General features: G+C 36.4%; 1 protein-coding gene across 1 annotated transcript; it reads left to right on the forward strand.

Moving 5' to 3' along the window:
- The first annotated feature begins 3,391 nt into the window (after positions 1 to 3,391).
- Positions 3,392 to 11,022, forward strand: LOC128728296 (uncharacterized). Its single transcript, XM_053821917.1, has 7 exons — positions 3,392 to 3,706; positions 4,473 to 5,551; positions 5,635 to 6,427; positions 6,557 to 7,286; positions 7,391 to 8,045; positions 8,199 to 8,845; positions 10,345 to 11,022. Exons 1-7 carry the CDS (start codon positions 3,392 to 3,394, stop codon positions 10,989 to 10,991), a joined length of 4,866 nt encoding a protein of 1,621 aa, XP_053677892.1. The 3' UTR covers positions 10,992 to 11,022.
- Positions 11,023 to 18,442: the final 7,420 nt, after the last annotated feature.

The following is an 18,442-nucleotide window of genomic DNA, read 5'->3' on the forward strand; positions in this document are numbered from 1 at the left end:
TTAGAAAATTCCGAAATTATAGACTTCTCGCATTTATATCTTCGAAGACACAATGCTCCAAAGTCATAAAAGCTAACCAAAAGGATCAAATTTTTGCCGTTCAGTACCACAAATTTAACTGTATATATTAGTAGTATTTTTTGGCGTGAATTTGGTACATACAAACATAAATTCATCTACTTTTCAGTCGAAATGAAATTACAATCTAATCTTTAATGTAAATATGTGTTTTGAGCTATAACCACATACACAACAAAAAAATCTTGTTTTTTAACTTAGGTGATGAATTAAAAAATGTTTAAATTGTTTATTTTCCGATTTTCCCTAAATCATTCTTGAACATATAATGATGTAATGTTGAAACGCTCCGGACCCACTTCAAACAGCAAATTTACTAAAAATGGTTTTGAAAATATTTGGTATCTATACTACCAAATCTAGTGAACATGACTGTGCAGTTTTCATGCGGAAGAGCTGTACCATCGAAGCACTGAACCATTTTTTAAGTATCAATTTAAGTATCAATCAATGTAAATTTTTCGATTCGTTTAAAGTATTTCATTGAAAGTATTGTGTATTTCGTATAAGAGTGTAAAGAAGGGAAAGAGCAAACCAGTTGATAGCAATGAAGTTACATATTTTGTTTTTGGAAGTGCAAGAGAAGTACGTCATTCAATTTATAATTCATCTATGCTAAATAATCTTATTATTTATCATAATTAATCAATGGGGGAAAATAAATCTTTGGGCTTTAAATTTTTAATTACCACAAATAGAGAAAAACATGGGTTTATCGCTCTAGGGGATTTTTGAGTTTGGCTTGTGGGTCTTTTTTTCCTTTCACTCTGCTAATAATTTGTTTACGGACGATATCCGTATAGCATAAGCTAATGCTGAAGATAGCACGATATGGTACCGGAACCGCGGTTCAGGTTTGTACCCACCCTTATGGCGCGTGTCCACCATTCGGACCAAGCTAAAAGAATGAGTGACTAGAATTGAGTGAATGAGAATGAGCGACCAATTTGTGTTTTCCAGAGTCGTGAACCTACGCTATCGGACATCGTCGGACATCGTCGGACATCGTCGAGCTGTCTCGATGACAGTTTCAAATTTAAACAGTTTTGAACGGGACTGTATTTACAATAACACTATTATTTCATAGCAAAAGGAGAAATAATTAATTGAATTTTTTTAGATTTGTTTTTAAATAGAAAAACTAAATATACAAACGAGTGCAATGAGCACCACGTAAGTTTTGCGTGTCCATTGCTCGGACCAAACCAGCAAGCGAACTCCATACATTTTTTGACAATTGATGTGTCAACAGCTGGTCCGATGGGCAACTCATTCGATTAGCCCGATAGGTGGACACGCGCCATTAGTATGCATGAAACATACGTGACATTATTGGATTCTGAGGGTGGGTGCAAACCTGTACCGCGATACCGGTACCAAATCGGTTTATCGTGCACGAGCATGAACATGAACACTTCAAAAAACCAAAAGTGTTCATTACCAACAACTAGCTTGCTCTTTCCCTTCTTTAAATTCTTATGCGAATTCACTCGAGTTCACTTGATCGAAAAGCCTTACTACTACATATACACATGGTTTTGTGACGCGGTACCCAAAATTTTGTCAGCGCGGTACCCAAAATTAGTGACGCGTGTCCACCTATCGGACAGATAGAATGAGTTGCCCATCGGACCAGCTGTTGTCACATCAACTTTTCTATTTAAAAAAAAATTTAAAAATATTCAATTAAATATCTCCTTTTGCTTTGAAATAATAGTGTTATTGTAAATACAGTCCCGTTCAAAACTGTTTACATTTGAAACTGTCATCGAGACAGCTCACCGTGTCCGACGAATGTCCGATAGCGTAGGTCCACGACTCTGGAAAACACAAATTGGTCGCTCATTATGGCACGTGTCCATCTATCGGACAGATTGAATGAGTTGCCTATCGGATCAGTTTTTGACACATCAATTGTCAAAAAATGTATGGAGTTCGCTTGCTGGTTTAGTCCGAGCAATGGACCTGCAAAACTTACGTTGTGCTCATTGCACTCGTTTGTATATTTAGATTTTCTATTTAAAAACAAATCTAAAAAATTTCAATTAAATTTCTCCTTTTGCTATGAAATAATAGTGTTATTGTAAATACAATCCCGTTCAAAACTGTTTACATTTGAAACTGTCATCGAGACAGCTCGCCGTGTCCGACGATGTCCGATAGCGTAGGTCCACGACTCTGGAAAACACAAATTGGTCGCTCATTCTCATTCACTCAATACTAGTCGCTCATTCTTCTAGCTTGGTCCGAATGGTGGACACGCGCCATTACTCTATCTACTGTCTGTTTTATGGCGCGTGTCCACCTATCGGGCTAATCGAATGAGTTGCCCATCGGACCAGCTGTTGACACATCAATTGTCAAAAATTTGTATGGAGTTCGCTTGCTGGTTTGGTCCGAGCAATGGACACGCAAAACTTACGTGGTGCTCATTGCACTCGTTTGTATATTTAGATTTTCTATTTAAAAACAAATTCAAAAAAATTCAATTAAATTTCTCCTTTTGCTTTGAAATAATAGTGTTATTTGAAAAACAGTCCCGTTCAAAACTGTTTTCATTTGAAGCTGTCACCGAGACAGCTCGCCGTGTCCGACGATGTCCGGTAGCGTAGGTCCACGACTCTGGAAAACACAAATTGGTCGCTTATTCTCAGCTCATGCGGGTAACTCAGTCGCCCCGATGTTTACATGTGTGAGTGCGTGAATGTGGCATTTATATTCACACTTGTAAGAAAGGGTGACCGTTTTAGCTTTTAACCCATTTGTAGGTGTGGGCAAAGAAAGGAAGCAGGAAGAAGTTTAATCACAAATAGACGGCCAAACTAATGGAAAAAAAACTTTTTTGAACTACACACACGTTTCATGGGCTGATATGCGAGTGATGGATACTCAATCTTTGACAACCTGATTGAATTCAGTAATCGGAAATTCATATTGACTGCAACACTAAGCCTTAAACACGAGCCATCATGCAATCGATGTTCAGTTAAAGATCAATTGATGAATCGTTTTTATTTTTTGTATTTGAGCTGCATTTCTAACTACTACTGTACTGTATATTTTATTTACCGGGAGAAGCATTGATGATTGCGACTGCTGGTGTCCTGATGCTTATCAAAGTAACCATTTTAATCAAAGTAAAGTGCGAGCTAGTGCAATGTTAAGAACTTGTGGACGGCTTGCTTCACGTCGAGTAAAGTGAATCATACACCACAAAAACAAACTGGTTTGCCTATACCCTCGTATTCCGTGAGAGTCATCATGTTCGGCCCCGTTAGTGCGTTTTAGAGTGTTTCATCCATCTGACGCAAGGATGAAGAAAAAACCCAACATCTTTGAGTTACCGCCCAAGTGTCCGGCGCTCGCAAATAAAATCTCTGGCATCTTTGGTTGGCGGCATACGTACCAAGTGCACCAGCGACAGAAAGGCATTGCACATTGCCAACAACAATTGTGTAAAAGTTACTCGCTCAACTTACCACGGAAGGTAGGTGAGACTACAACGACAGGAACCGGCAATGTGGAATCACAAGATAAAAATATAGCATCGACGTCTACTCGCATCGTATATCCAGACAACAGCAAGAATAGCAGGGTTTCGAAGTCTGATACAGCTACTTGCGAAATAGTAAGGGCATTCTGACACCCACCCACACACACACACACACACACACATATATATATATATATATATATATATATATATATATATATATATATATATATATATATATATATATATATATATATATATATATATATATATATATATATATATATATATATGTTTATATATATATATATATATATATATATATATATATATATATATATATATATATATATATATATATATATATATGTTTATACATATACATATATTATACATATATATACATATATATATATATATATATATATATATATATATATATATATATATATATATATATATATATATATATATATATATATATATATATATATATATATATATATATATATATATATATATATATATATATATATATATATATATATATATATATATATATATATATATATATATATATATATATATATATATATATATATACATATTTATTTATATATATTTATATATATATATATATATATATATTTTTTTTTTTATAAATAATATTCACTGAGTTCTCTAAGAAAATCTAAAGCAGGTTGTACGTATGCAAACGTGTAGTTAAGATGTGATTTTTTGTGATAGTGTGTCGAATTTGTTTGATGGGCTTTATGTTTTATCCTTTTCGGCGCACGTAAATTTACGTTCTTCACCATAACATAAATTGAAAATCGTTTTAAATTCGAAAAGTATTTTTATTTATGGTGATACAACTTTTTGTTATGCTTCTTAATTTTAGAATCCGGATTCCTGGGTGGTTGTGCATCATCTGCAGTCGCAGTCAGGTATTCTTGATCCGTCGGACCACATCTGCGACGTTGCAGATGATCGAGAGGAGATTATCGCTCACTATGAGGATGCGGGTGTAGCACTCGATCCAGGTGTTCAACAGGGTGGCGGAGATGGAGCAAGCGGTAGCTCTGTTGGAACCGGAAGTCCTGACATATTTCAAACGGCGGCTTCTGGTAAAAAGAGCACCATAGTTGCAGTTGGACGAACGGTCGGTGATCCGGCCCTGGAGAGTATCATCGGTGTTAACGTTAGCATCACCGAAGGAACAGGCAACACTGACAATGCTGCGTTGAACATGTCGATCGGTGGTCCTGGAGGGGCTCATGATCAAGGCAACCCGACGAGTGGAGTTGCGTCGTGCATTGAGGTATTCGCCAACGAACCCGCTCCACTTGGGCTTGGCCTTCAAGTTCGCCGAGGCAGCGAACCATCCTTGCACCAAATCGGCGTGACGGAACAGCATAGCCCACTGTACAATGTGAACTCGAACAGCCACCACGAAGGAACAAGTAAGCGTTGGTCAGCAGCACCTGTCTGTCGGAGTGACAGTGATCCCCCTTCGGACCGGATGCATTCATCGCAACAAAACGGAGCCGCGACGGTGTACAATTATAATCATCACCTGATGTCACCTGAGTGGAACGTACCGGAGGAGGATGTATCGCAACAGCATGACAGTCTACTGCCCCAGGCGTTCAACCGCTCCGGGCGTCTGTCGATGCAATTTTTAGGCACCGATTCAGGAAATGGCTATCGTTGGATGGACGCGGCGGAGAAGGTCGCTTCTGCAGCGCACAATCAATCAGAGTCCTCGTATGGGTACCAACCTTATCAAAGTTTTGTGCATCAGCAATTGCAACAACACCCTTTTCATCATTCGGGAAACGATGTTACGTGCTCAGGTGGAGGAAGTGTGGCCGGAAATAGCAGCTTTAGCTCAAAGTCACTTCCTCGCGAGTCTACTCGTAAAGAACCACTTGGACAAGCAAAGGCATCAGTGTATGATTCAATACGTAACAAAGACAGGTACGGTTGTACTATGCGTGTCCGACATGGATGAGTAAGAATTAATTGTGGTATATATTTTCTGTTCCCTCTATTTGTTGCAGTGAAATGCTACTGGTAGTGAATGAATCTGGCGGGCCACTAGGACTCACAGCCATTCCGGATATGGACCGGGGTGGATTGCTGGTGCAAAGTGTGGAATCGGGTAGTAGAGCGGAACGTGGCCGTCTGCGGCGGGGTGATCGTATTCTCGAGATAAACAATATTAAGCTCATCGGGCTCTCTGAAAGTTCCGTGCAGGAACATCTTAAGAAGAGCCTTGCATCGACTGAGCTAAGATTGCGCGTAGTACGTGGTACCGGTAGCAGAACCGCGGTGAGGAAAGCAGAGCAACAGCACTTTGGTACCCGATTGGTGAAGAGTAGCAGCGGACCTCGATATAATCGCGATAACCGCGTTGGCCAGATGATCGAAGCGGAGGAAAAACCAATTTCGACAGCTAAAGTTGCGACGCTATCGCCTACGCGCAAGATACCTGGTGCACCCTCTACCGCCACTAGCCTGCAGGCGGCGAACACCAGAAAACTCGGTAAACGCATCGAAATTACACTTACAAAGGGTGATCACGGGCTTGGATTTTCTGTCACCACTCGTGATAATCCAGCCGGTGGCCACTGTCCAATATACATAAAGAACATTTTGCCGAAGGGTGCAGCCGTTGAGGACGGTCGGCTTAAGCCGGGTGATCGATTGCTCGAGGTGGAAGGCGTTCCAATGACGGGTAAATCACAAACGGAAGTAGTTTCAATATTACGCGGCACGCCGCAAGGAGCCACTCTCAAAATCGTAGTTTCTCGTCAACAAGAACTAGCAGTCGATGTAAAAGAACGTGAAATAGTAAGTAATCATAGCAATACATTCAAAAAAAAAAATCACTTCTAAATAAATGCTTTGCGCGTATAATTTATAACTTATTATTGTGGACAATATTGATTCATTTTTTGTATATCGTGCTTTGCTATTCAGGATTTTAACACTGAAAGTGAACCAAAGAATTCGCCTCCCAAACCACCACCACCAGTAATGCCTAAATCATCGTTAAAACATCTGGATAGTAGCCACAGCCTCTCGAGACCCTCCGACATATTGCATGTAGAAGGAGTAAGACGGTGTGATCCTCAAAACAATGTAGGAAGCAGTCGTTCACTGCCAAAACTCTCACCCATGGATTCCTCTTCTACACCGAAAACACCAATTGTACAGAAAAAGTCTCTAGCATCAATATTAAAATCGGCATCAACTAACCACGTCGTTGAATTGATGAACCAGCATCAATTGGACTCCAATGTCAACGCTGATGGCAGATACAATTCAGGCATCGGGAATATGCTCAACGAACAGACTATGTCGAATAACGGTAGCGGAGGTGATTCAGTGGTAGGAACAGCCTGGAAAAATAGAGAAATGCTTACTCTTCATATACCGGTACACGATACTGAAAAGGCCGGATTGGGAGTGAGTGTAAAAGGAAAAACGGGCTCCGGAAATTGTAGTAGCAGTACGGGAAGTGGGAGCAGTAGTCGTACGGACGGAGATCTCGGTATCTTTGTGAAGAGTGTTTTACATGGTGGTGCAGCCAGCCGCGACGGCCGGCTCAAGATGAACGATCAGTTGTTGAGTGTGAATGGAGTATCGTTGCTTGGTCAGTCAAACGCCGAAGCAATGGATACCCTACGCAGAGCGATGTTGCAGTCGGGTGAGTACTCTTATGTATATGCGATAATTCAAGGTTTTTACATGTAATTCACTTGTATTTTGTTTGTTTTTTTTTTCGTTTTCCTATCTATTATCTGTTGATAGGTGGTAGCTATCCGGGTAAAATTATTTTAAAAATTGCTCGTCGTATTGGACGCCCGGTAAGTACTGGAGAACTGTTGGAAACGATTGATCCACGGTCCAATGTTGGAGTGAAGACGGAGGAGCAGCAAAGCGATGCAAACTCAGGAACAGTGACAATATACCTTAGCACAGAGAACGCACAGCATCAACAATATTCGCCAACACGCCGTTCGCAAAAAGATAGTTGCGAACCACAAAACCAACAGGGTCATTTGCAGCAAGGCAAACGTTACAGCAATCCCGTGCTAGATCGTTTAACCGGTGGTGGAACTAACAGTAGCACAACGTTACTGCAACACATGAATCAGCTGCCATTGAATGGCAGTGATACATCATCCGGTGGCCATTATCCTAATAACAGTAACAAAGTCCTAAGTCCTAATATCAGTAATACTATGCATAATCACCATCAAGATTCCCTCAACCAAAGACCACCTGCTCAGCGTTTATATGCACCAGCATCAGCATTAGTGCATCGGCCGCCAGTGCAGCATGGGCTTCGAAATGAGAGCTATTACATGGCGACTAAGGACCACTGGAGTACGACATCTTCAGCTACTAGTCTAAATGGCAGCAATGTAGTGATGATTGAGGAAGATCCAGAACCAACTTCTCCGTAAGCATATTTTTATATAAGTTTTTATATGTTAGTGTATGATACGTTTTTGTGCTGAGCGTAGAGCCAGCAACGTCGCTACTACACATGTTTGCAAATTAGCTTACGTGATGCTTTTATTTTGATATTATTTATTTTTACTTTTCAATACAGTACTTTCCATCTCACCCGTCCCTTAGAAGAGGGCAGTACAGGTGTTGGTATCAGCACAGGGGGCGGTCTTAGTAATGTAAACACTTCAACACCAAACGGGGTCGATCCGACCTATGCAAGCCAGCTATCACTCGAAACTAATCCACCTTCATCAGATGCGTTCAGTAGAGATGCAATAGGGCGTCGCTCGATGTCAGAAAAGCATCACGCTGCTATGGATGCACGCGAAACCGGTACGTACCAGCGCAATAAGAAGCTACGTGAAAAACGCGACCGGAACAGCAAAATAATGACAAGCAGCGGTATATCTACTGTTGATGATTCGATGGAGTCGATTGACCTTCAGATGGCCAGATTAACCGGTCAGAAAAACAGTATCAGTGAAAGTTCGGTCGGAGGAAAATGCATAATGTCGACGACAGCAGCTCTGGCCGCTCATCTTTTACACGCCGAGGCACAAGATCAACTTGGTGATCTCGGACCGTCATTGGGAATGAAAAAATCATCCAGTCTAGAATCGCTGCAGACCATGGTTCAGGAAATACAGATGGCAGATGAACCACGAGGGCCGAATGCTTTACGTACACCGCGAGGCCGTGGTCGTGAGGAAATACTCCGGGCTGTCGTGGAGCAACCTTCAGAATCGCGTAAGTACATCAAACGTGGAATTATTGAACAGCACTCCCGTAAAATTCACAAACAATGTATTACAGTCAAAGGCTGTTTATTAGAAATCGAAAAAAACATTTTTTTAAGCATAATCGCAAAATATTTTTGTGTAACTCGATATTACTACATGATGAGGAGCCAAGAACTGAAATTGTCTTTTTTAAACATCTTTTAGCATCCTATGATAATTTTAAAACAAACAATAAGTGATATTCGAATTTAAGCATCATTTATTATTCCAATTATTCCAAAAACATAATTATAATTATAAATACACAATATATATATATATATATATATATATATATATATATATATATATATATATATATATATATATATATATATATATATATATATATATATATATATATATATATATGTATAAATGTGTGTATATATATATATATATATATATATATATATATATATATATATATATATATATATATATATATATATATATATATATATATATATATATATGTATAAATGTGTGTATATATATATATATATATATATATATATATATATATATATATATATATATATATATATATATATATATATATATATATATGTATAAATGTGTATATATATATATATACATATATATATATATATATATATATATATATATATATATATATATATATATATATATATATATATATATATATATATATATATAAGTATATATAAATTTAAATATATATATATATATATATATATATATATATATATATATATATATATATATATATATATATATATACATTTGTATATATATAAATATATATATATATATATATATATATATATATATATACATTTGTATATATATATATATAAATATATACATATACATATATATATATATATATATATATATATATATATATATATATATATATATATTTATATATATATATATATATATATATATATATATATATATATATATATATATATATATATATTTATATATATATATATATATATATATATATATATATATATATATATATATATATATATATATATATATATATATATATATATATATATATATATATATATATATATATATATATATATATATATATATATATATATATATATATATATATATATATATATATATATATATATATATACATATATATATATTAGCTAAAATAAATGATTGTGGTTCATCAGCATTTTATGGCAATATCAAAATGTTATAGAATAAGTTTGCTACAAGTTTACAAAGCAGATGAATCTACAATATATTTATGATAATTTTTACGTAAATAAATTCCAAGGTAATGACAAAAAATACAAGTTTTCCACACCATACTTGAACACAATGTCTTAATATGTAATGTGCCTCAAAATATGTATTTTTGTTGAATTTAGCAATGATTTACATTTGCCATTGCTTTAAATTTTCTTAGATGAGAACGTTAATTTGGCATATGCAATATTATTTCAGCAGCGAAAAAACATTGGCTTCTAGAAGATGGAGCACCTGCTTTGTTGGCCACTGCGGAGTGTACGGATGGAGGTTTTGTCTCTAGAAACAGCCCCTTTCAGTCGTCTTTAAATGATGGCAAAGGGGCAAAACTACGCGCTAAGAAGAGCGGAGGGTTACTGCGAGGAATTGGTCATATGTTCCGATTTGGAAAGCACCGAAAGGACGTGATCGCGCCCACGGGAACGACGAGTCTTCTATCAGCTACGTCAACAGAACCAGCGGTTGATTACACAGGTCCAACGGGTGCGTCACATCACACGATCGGCACAAAAATGACCGAATCCGACGGTACAGGAACAGCTACTACACAGAGAACCGGAGGTAGTAGTTCTAGCTCAAAGCGTGGAACACTTGGAATTGGACACAGCGCTGCATCGCGATACATCGTGTTTGATCCAAATTCAGTCGAACGTTCGGCATCGTCCGGTGTTATGTATGGACATAGTCAGCCTCCTCATTATCAACCACCTCCACCACCGCCTTTAACAGGAGGAGCAACAGCTGCAGCTAGCGTCGGTGGTACTTCGATTCATCATACCGATGTTTTTAACCATCGTTACTCACATTACGTCAACTACGAGGAACTGCAGCAACAGATCAGGTAAACGATGTTTAAATTAATCGCTTTATGGAATTATTAACTTTTGTCAGAGACGCTCAGTGAACAGGAGTAGAGAAACGGAAAGTAAAGAGAGAAAGGGAGATAGAAAGAGAGAAAAAAAAAGAATGGATGAGAGAGAGAGAGAGTCGTGATTTGTATACACATATTAATTCAGTACTGTATATTATCTTACGATCGATTACTTAAATTAATTCTTTACACACTCGAAAAATTTATGTATACTCCATCTGAAAACGTTACTTCATCTGAACATTTTACGATTCATTCTGCAAACCTAACATTCCATTAGATTCTTCGAATATTTTTGATGGCAGCACTTGTGTCATAATACCGGCTTGTTGCATTGATGACGAGATGAACTGAATGTCCATTCGTTTTTGTTGAATTAGTTCTCCTATGAAATGATACTTCGTGTCGACATGGTAAATTATTTTATTGTCTCTTGAGTCCTCTTCAATTTTGATTGTAGATTTGTTGTCCTCATACCAAGGTACTGGATCTGTGATGGGTATCCACAAATCTTCCAATAAAAGTAACAACCACCAGATTGTATGAGATGCTTCGGTACTTAATGCATTGAATTTTGCTTCGGCTGATGACAACGAAACATTTTGTTACATTCTTGTTTACCGTTCTACAGTATTATCACTAAGTTCAGTACATAACGTAATATGGAACGACGATCGGAAATATCTTTTGCCCAGCTCGCATCACAAAATATGTTTAAAATAGATTCTTTTCTATTAGCTCTATATATTAATTTAACTACATGCTTTATTTCTTTGCTTAGTTTCAATCTATTCTCAATTGGTATTGATATGGGCTTGTATTCGGTCATATTGAATCGATTTAAAAGCTTTTCGAAATATTCTTCGTGACTAATCGTCATTATCTTCATATCAAGTTTACGCTCAATTTTCATGCCAAGAAACATTTTAACTTGACCGTTATCCGTCAGCAAAAATTGTTCAGCACTTTTCTGTTTTATATTTTTCAATTCCGCCAACGAACTCACAATCAAAATATCATCGACCAACAAAACGAGTATAATCTTTCCCGTTCCTTTTTGTTTTGTTTAGAGACATATCATTCGAACTACGTAGAAATTCAATTCTAGAAATGGAATTTTTAAATTCCATGCTCGGGATGCTCGTTTTAATACGTATATTGGACGACTCAACTGACATAGCAGTCCTTTTTTTTCTATATCATTTAGTCTATTCCATAAAAATTTCTTCAGATAACGACCACCACTATTTAGGAGCGCGATTTTTACAACCATTTGATGAATGTGCAATCTTTCTTAATTTTCTAATACAAAGACTGTTCTCAGTGTATTTACTTTAGTCCTAGGGGCATGCATCTCAATATAACCAATACTAAAATCCCCAACTACTAATTTTGCATTATAAAAGTCTTTGTTATCCCCAGGTTTAATTCTGGAAACTCATTTAGATGTGATGATTTAGATGTGGTGATGAGGCGCTATTAGTGTCCAACTATTACACATTTTTATAGTTTGCATTTCTTTATCCATGGCAGATTGCCATTGTTTACGATCGTTTCTTCGGGTTGGTTCGGAAAAATTCAATGTATTTAATGCATAATCACCATAACTCATGTCGTAATCTACGTGCTTTTTTGGTGTTTTTCTTTCGCGTTGACAAGTGCTCATCATCTAATGTGTCTGCACAATCACTAAATGATGTATCTCCTGCACTATCGAAAGATGTTTCACCGGAGCAATCTTTTGTTTCTTTGTTATTGTGGATCATCAGCTCTTCTAGTTGCACTATTTTCATGTTATTGGATCTAATTTCATTCAAAAAAACTATTGCATTGTTTACGATACCCCTAGCATTGGAAGAAGCGCTAATATAATGTTTCTTAGTATTCCAAATCCGATAGCCATTTGTAGGGTATCCATCAAGTACCCCCTTTCAAAATTTTGCTTTAAACTTACCTCGAAACAGTTTCTGGATGTGTACAATGTGGATGTGTACAAAAGTATTTCATAAAACCATAAGGCTTCCCAAGGCTTTGTATGCCTCTTTGTTGGCAATACTTTTGAAACTCGGTGTGCTTGTACTCATCAACGTTGTCGCATCTAAGTTTGGAAATACACCTACCAATCTGAGCACACATCACCGCTTCGTATTCACGAATCCTCCGATAAATCTCGGTTTATTTGTTTTATCAAAAATATCAAAAAACGAAATATTTGTTATCCGTCATATTCTGCATTGGACGACATCCGTACGAGTGGATAATTTCCAGAACTCGTGTGAATTGTTTTCCTTTCTGTATAGAATTGAGAATAATTTTATTAATTTAACACTCCTTTCACCGGCTAACAACAGTTCTGGATTTTCGAATACTCTGACTTTTTCACGCATAAAGGTCACTTTTAATCCAGCCTTTTCTGTTTTTTGAACATTCAAGATCTTTTTCTCTTACATCTAGAATATATAACACGTTTGCCATAGTAATCATGCCAGAATTTTCACTGTTGAGACATTTTAAATTTTGTATAGCACTTCTATGTGTAGCTGTGATTACCGCATCTTCTTTTGCTACTGTAATCTTCAAAGGGTTTTCATTGTTCTTAAACTTAAAAACATTATGTTGTTGTTTGTTATGTGCTCTGAAGCACCCGAATCAACAATTAAAATTGTTGTTCCATACACAACCGGAGTTTTTGCATATTTCATTGTTCTTTTCATTTTCACTTTTCTCTGTTTGGACATACGACGTACGGTTTCCTTTTATATGTGTCCTATTTCATTATCACCTTTGTGAATCTTGAGCTGCGCTAGATGTTTCCTCAAAGTTGTACGACTGGTTACTCGTGTAAATTTATTCGTGTAAACTTCGTTTAGACAATTCCACATTTGTTTTCCGATAGTTGCGTCACGTACTGTTGCTAACCACCAGTCTGTTAGAAATCACACTAGTAGACACTTTGCTTTGATCTGCAAGATCGAATTTCTCCTTGAGTTTAATGTGAACAGGAACTTCATCAGTGAGCGTGTTCAACACATTTTCCGCTTCCAGCATCATTCTTATTCGCAAACTTCAATTGTTAAAGTTATCATCTTCGTTAAACCGCGGTATTCCGAGAATGGCTTTCTCCATGGAGCCCGAGCATAACCTGTTGTGGTTTGTTCATTCTTTCAATTGAAGACCAACTGCGAAGAAAACTAGCAGGCAACTGACTTATTTTTTTACCACAACCAAAAATATATAAATAGAATACTTACAGATTAGTGCAAGTATATACATCTTAATTCAGGGTTGTATACCATCTTATGATCGAATTCTTGAATTGATTCGTAACAAGAGAGAGGGAGAAGTAATTTTGTATCTCATACGAAATAACATGAAAAATGTTTCATACGGGTTTAAATTGAAATAATTCATGCCAAAAAAGTCAATGAATACGGTTTCAACATATGTAGCAAATAATTGTTTTTTTTTTCACTTTCACGCTCTCTTCATCGCGGATTATCTTCACTTTCTTCCGTATGGACAATGTCTTTATATATGTTACTTTCGTCATGGCGGGTATTTCGTACACATATAGCTTCCACATTAATAAAATACTGGCTTCTCTTAATTTCTAAATTTAATTTATTCGCTAGAATTACATGGTGTATAGTAGGTTTAATGACATAGTAGGTTTAATGACAATAATTAACATGTTTTGACCATCAAGGAGTAGTAAGCTAAGGAGTAAAGCTGACCGATATGTTTTTTATGTCAAGGCCTACTGAGTTAGCTAGTAGGTGGATGTGTGCTCCAAGCGTACATGTTGTTGAATAGCATCCAATTGTCAATAAAAAATTAAAAAAAAAACATAAAAATTGTTATTGGGTGAGCTTTCTTTTGTTTGGGAGCTTTCTTAATCCACTCTGTGTAGGTCCTTATATACTTCCTTATCAGGCGCTGCAATCGCTTTGCGGTCTTGGCTTGCTAAAAGAAAAGTCGGTACCACGTGTCTTCCTCGTCTTCCTTTCAAATTTCGTTTTTTTGTCTTTATTGTAGCAACTGATCCATTGTCCTTCTATACGTACGGAGCCCCCTCCCCCCAAAGAAAATCCTTTTGAGCATCTTCCTCTCGATCGCGACAAAGAGAGTTTCTTCATTTTTTGACAAAGTCCATGTTTCGTTTGTGAGTACTGGAACAATAAATGTTGTGTATAGCTCCAGTTTCAGTCGTCGCCACAGGTAATTTGAGTGGAGAAGATTTGACATCCAGCGGTTGGCTGCTAGCACCGTAGTGCATAATTCAATATTAATACTATTGTAGGTGCTGACTTTTGATCTGTGATAGTTGATGTTTTGGACGACTCCAAAGGTGCTCTTATTTGTACATCACCTTTCCGTAGTTTGGCATTAACATTTAGTAGCAGAACTGTCGATGAAGCTACCATCATTTTTGTTTTTGTTTCGTCAATTTCCATCCCGGATGTTTTTACACCACCTGCTCAATTTGCTCGTATGCTTTTGCTACATAGCAGAGCCGCAAACCAATGATGTTTTTATCATCAGCGTATGCAGGTATCTGGATTGACTTGTAGAAAATAGTCCTCGAGGTTTCTCTCGCCCTTTCCTATACATTTCCTCAAATTTCAGAAGAACGGTATCGAATGAGCTTCTACCGATGTAAAATTTGTTCTTCATCTTCTATCTTATTTCTTCCTTCATTTATCGTCAACATTTTCTCTTGTTACTTTGATGTTCATTTGGAGTTTTTCTCTCTCCTATTCTTGTGCGTTTTCTCATATTTGTGAAATGTTTTTTCATCTTATACTTTATATCTTCATTCCATCTCCATTTCCGATATTTTATCGAGGAATGGTATTTGATAGACTTTCTTCCGTTTTAGAAGAACGACAAACGAGGCTCTAGGGCAAGAACACATTTGCCAAATAACTTTTCTGGTGATGGTGAGAAAAAATGTTTAATTGAGAACGAAAACTTGAACTCCAAAGCGATAAAATTCCTCATTAAATAGATTTCCTCGCTATATTGAAGTTACTATCGAAGAGAGAACAAAACTAAAGCGTTCGATTTTCCGCTTAGCTTATTAATAAATATGATGATTGCTGGTGTGAACACTATGAATGTTCGCAATCTCTTTTCGCAATGTCTTTTTCGCATCGGAAATATGTTAAATTTTTTGTGCATGTTTGTTTTAAATTGAAGACATAAAATTCAATAACTAACGACACATAGTAATAAAAAAGCTTTGGTGAAATGTTCAAGGGTGTAGTGCGAAAGCGGAGTTCGTATGACTTGTGTTCTTTATGTTTAAGTATTTTCTCCTTGCATAATTTATATTTTTTCTTCACACACATACTTCAATTCCTCCCATACGAGTAAAGGCAAACTATTCCTAGTTGAGCAAGTTGACTCGCTGTTCATGTTGGCGGTATGACATGTAACAAGCTTTGTGGTGACAACACTATTTATGAAAAACTCCCTTCAACAGGAGCATCGCCTTTGTGAACAATTAGTGTTGGATAGTGGAAATGATGGCATTGACCATTTATCAGCAAATTCAATCTTCACGTATATCAATGACAGCGTCCACTATATCGTCAACGTAAAGAAACGGATGTAATAACTTGAGAACCTTACTAAATGGTTCTGACGAAGTTCTCTCTTCACTAAAAGCTCCCTTGTAGTCCCGTTACAATGGTGATGGTGTGTTTCCTTCAGAATTGCTTGAACGAGATCATCAGCTTCTCTAGCTTCAGCAATTGTGAAAATGCCAACAATGACAATGGGTACGGCAACTTCAATACCTTAACAAGAATTGTTAATAATACTGCGTTGATTTGAAGACATTCGCAGACGGCGGGTTTTTACGATGGAATCTAGTTTCTGCTCTATTCATAATACACGTTATAGATTGGATCCGCAAAAAAAGTGCTAACTCGTGTTCGTTCTGTTACGAAGCAAAGTGGGTCACTGATAATAGTACTTACGATAATGCCACTAATAGGAATGAAAATATTTCATGGAAAATATACCATGGCCCATACCATGGATGGAAACGTAAATGTCTTAAATCACCGTTCAAGAAAAGCAGCCAATAGGAATAGCCTGAAAATGGAATAATAATTGAGTAATACATTAATGGCAAGGATTATCAATTAGCAGTATTGCAAATGGTGGTAGCAGCAGCGTTTAGGTTCTGCTATAAAAACAATTAGGCTTGGGTTAATGTTCTCCCATTTTGTTCGATAGTGACTAGCAATGATTTCCGAAAAGTGAAGGTTTTTCTTAAATCTTCACCTTTCTGAAATCGTAGTATTTGCTTAAAATAACATTATGTGTATTGTTTTCTACACCAATTATATATACGTTCTCTGTTGTCGTTTGGATTTCGCTTCAACATGTGCTTGTATAGTTGTTTTTTTTCATGTGAAATTTAGCTTTGTAAAATGTAGAGATTTGAAAATGTTTATAGAATATAGAAGTATAGAATGAGATCAATGCATGCATTTAAAGCATATTTTAAAGCAAGCATGTATTTAAAGCAACAACTAATTTTCAGTAAAATTTTCGTTCATAACTATTTTGTTAAATAGTGTTTTTTCTCACTGTGATGGTGTCGTCTTATATAATACTTTTAGTTTTCAATTAACGTAATTCTATTTCCAGTTTTATTTCATGCAAATTGTAGCTGACCTCGATATGCGAAAAATACTTTTTGCCTTCTGTTTTGCATTCATACGAATTTATTTATTTTTTTTATTTCAAATTTCGTGTTTCAACAGTATAAATAAAGGCATGGGGTTTACAATATTATAAGTAGAATGTTGATTGTTGTGAGTGTTTGTTGAATGTCATAATAAAACAACATAAGATAATTATAGAGTTCAAAAAATAAAAAATGAAAAAAAGTATTTTGTTGACATATTTAGCATTAATTTTTTATTTCTAAATGCGATTGTTATCATAGAAACCATTAGTATCAATAAGTATTTTCACATTCTGTCTTCTAACAATCGATATTATTTCTCTTCATGCTTGCTTGTGGATATCGTCTCTGCCAGTCGTCGTCATCATCTTTATCATTCACAACGTTCTGCACGGAACACACCTCCCGTGATGGACATAACATTACCAGTACAGCAACAGCAGTTGGAACAACAGCATCAGCCCTCTAATGTAGGCCACCAGGCTGGATTGATCAACCAAAATCATCCACCACACAAGTATAAAAACACGCGCCCGGTTTCTAGTTATCTCGACGGCGGAGCCTGCTATGAAACGATAATTTCGGATCATCGTCCCAATGGATCATCGTCCCACCGAAGCGAACCCTCAAGCGGCACAGCAAGTAATAGCAGTCATACGCTCTTAACTATTTCCTCTATCAACAACAGCGGTATTAAAAACAACAGTGCAGTTTTGCATAAT

Source organism: Anopheles nili, chromosome X, assembly GCF_943737925.1.
Source record: "Anopheles nili chromosome X, idAnoNiliSN_F5_01, whole genome shotgun sequence".
Taxonomy (NCBI): domain Eukaryota; kingdom Metazoa; phylum Arthropoda; class Insecta; order Diptera; family Culicidae; genus Anopheles; species Anopheles nili.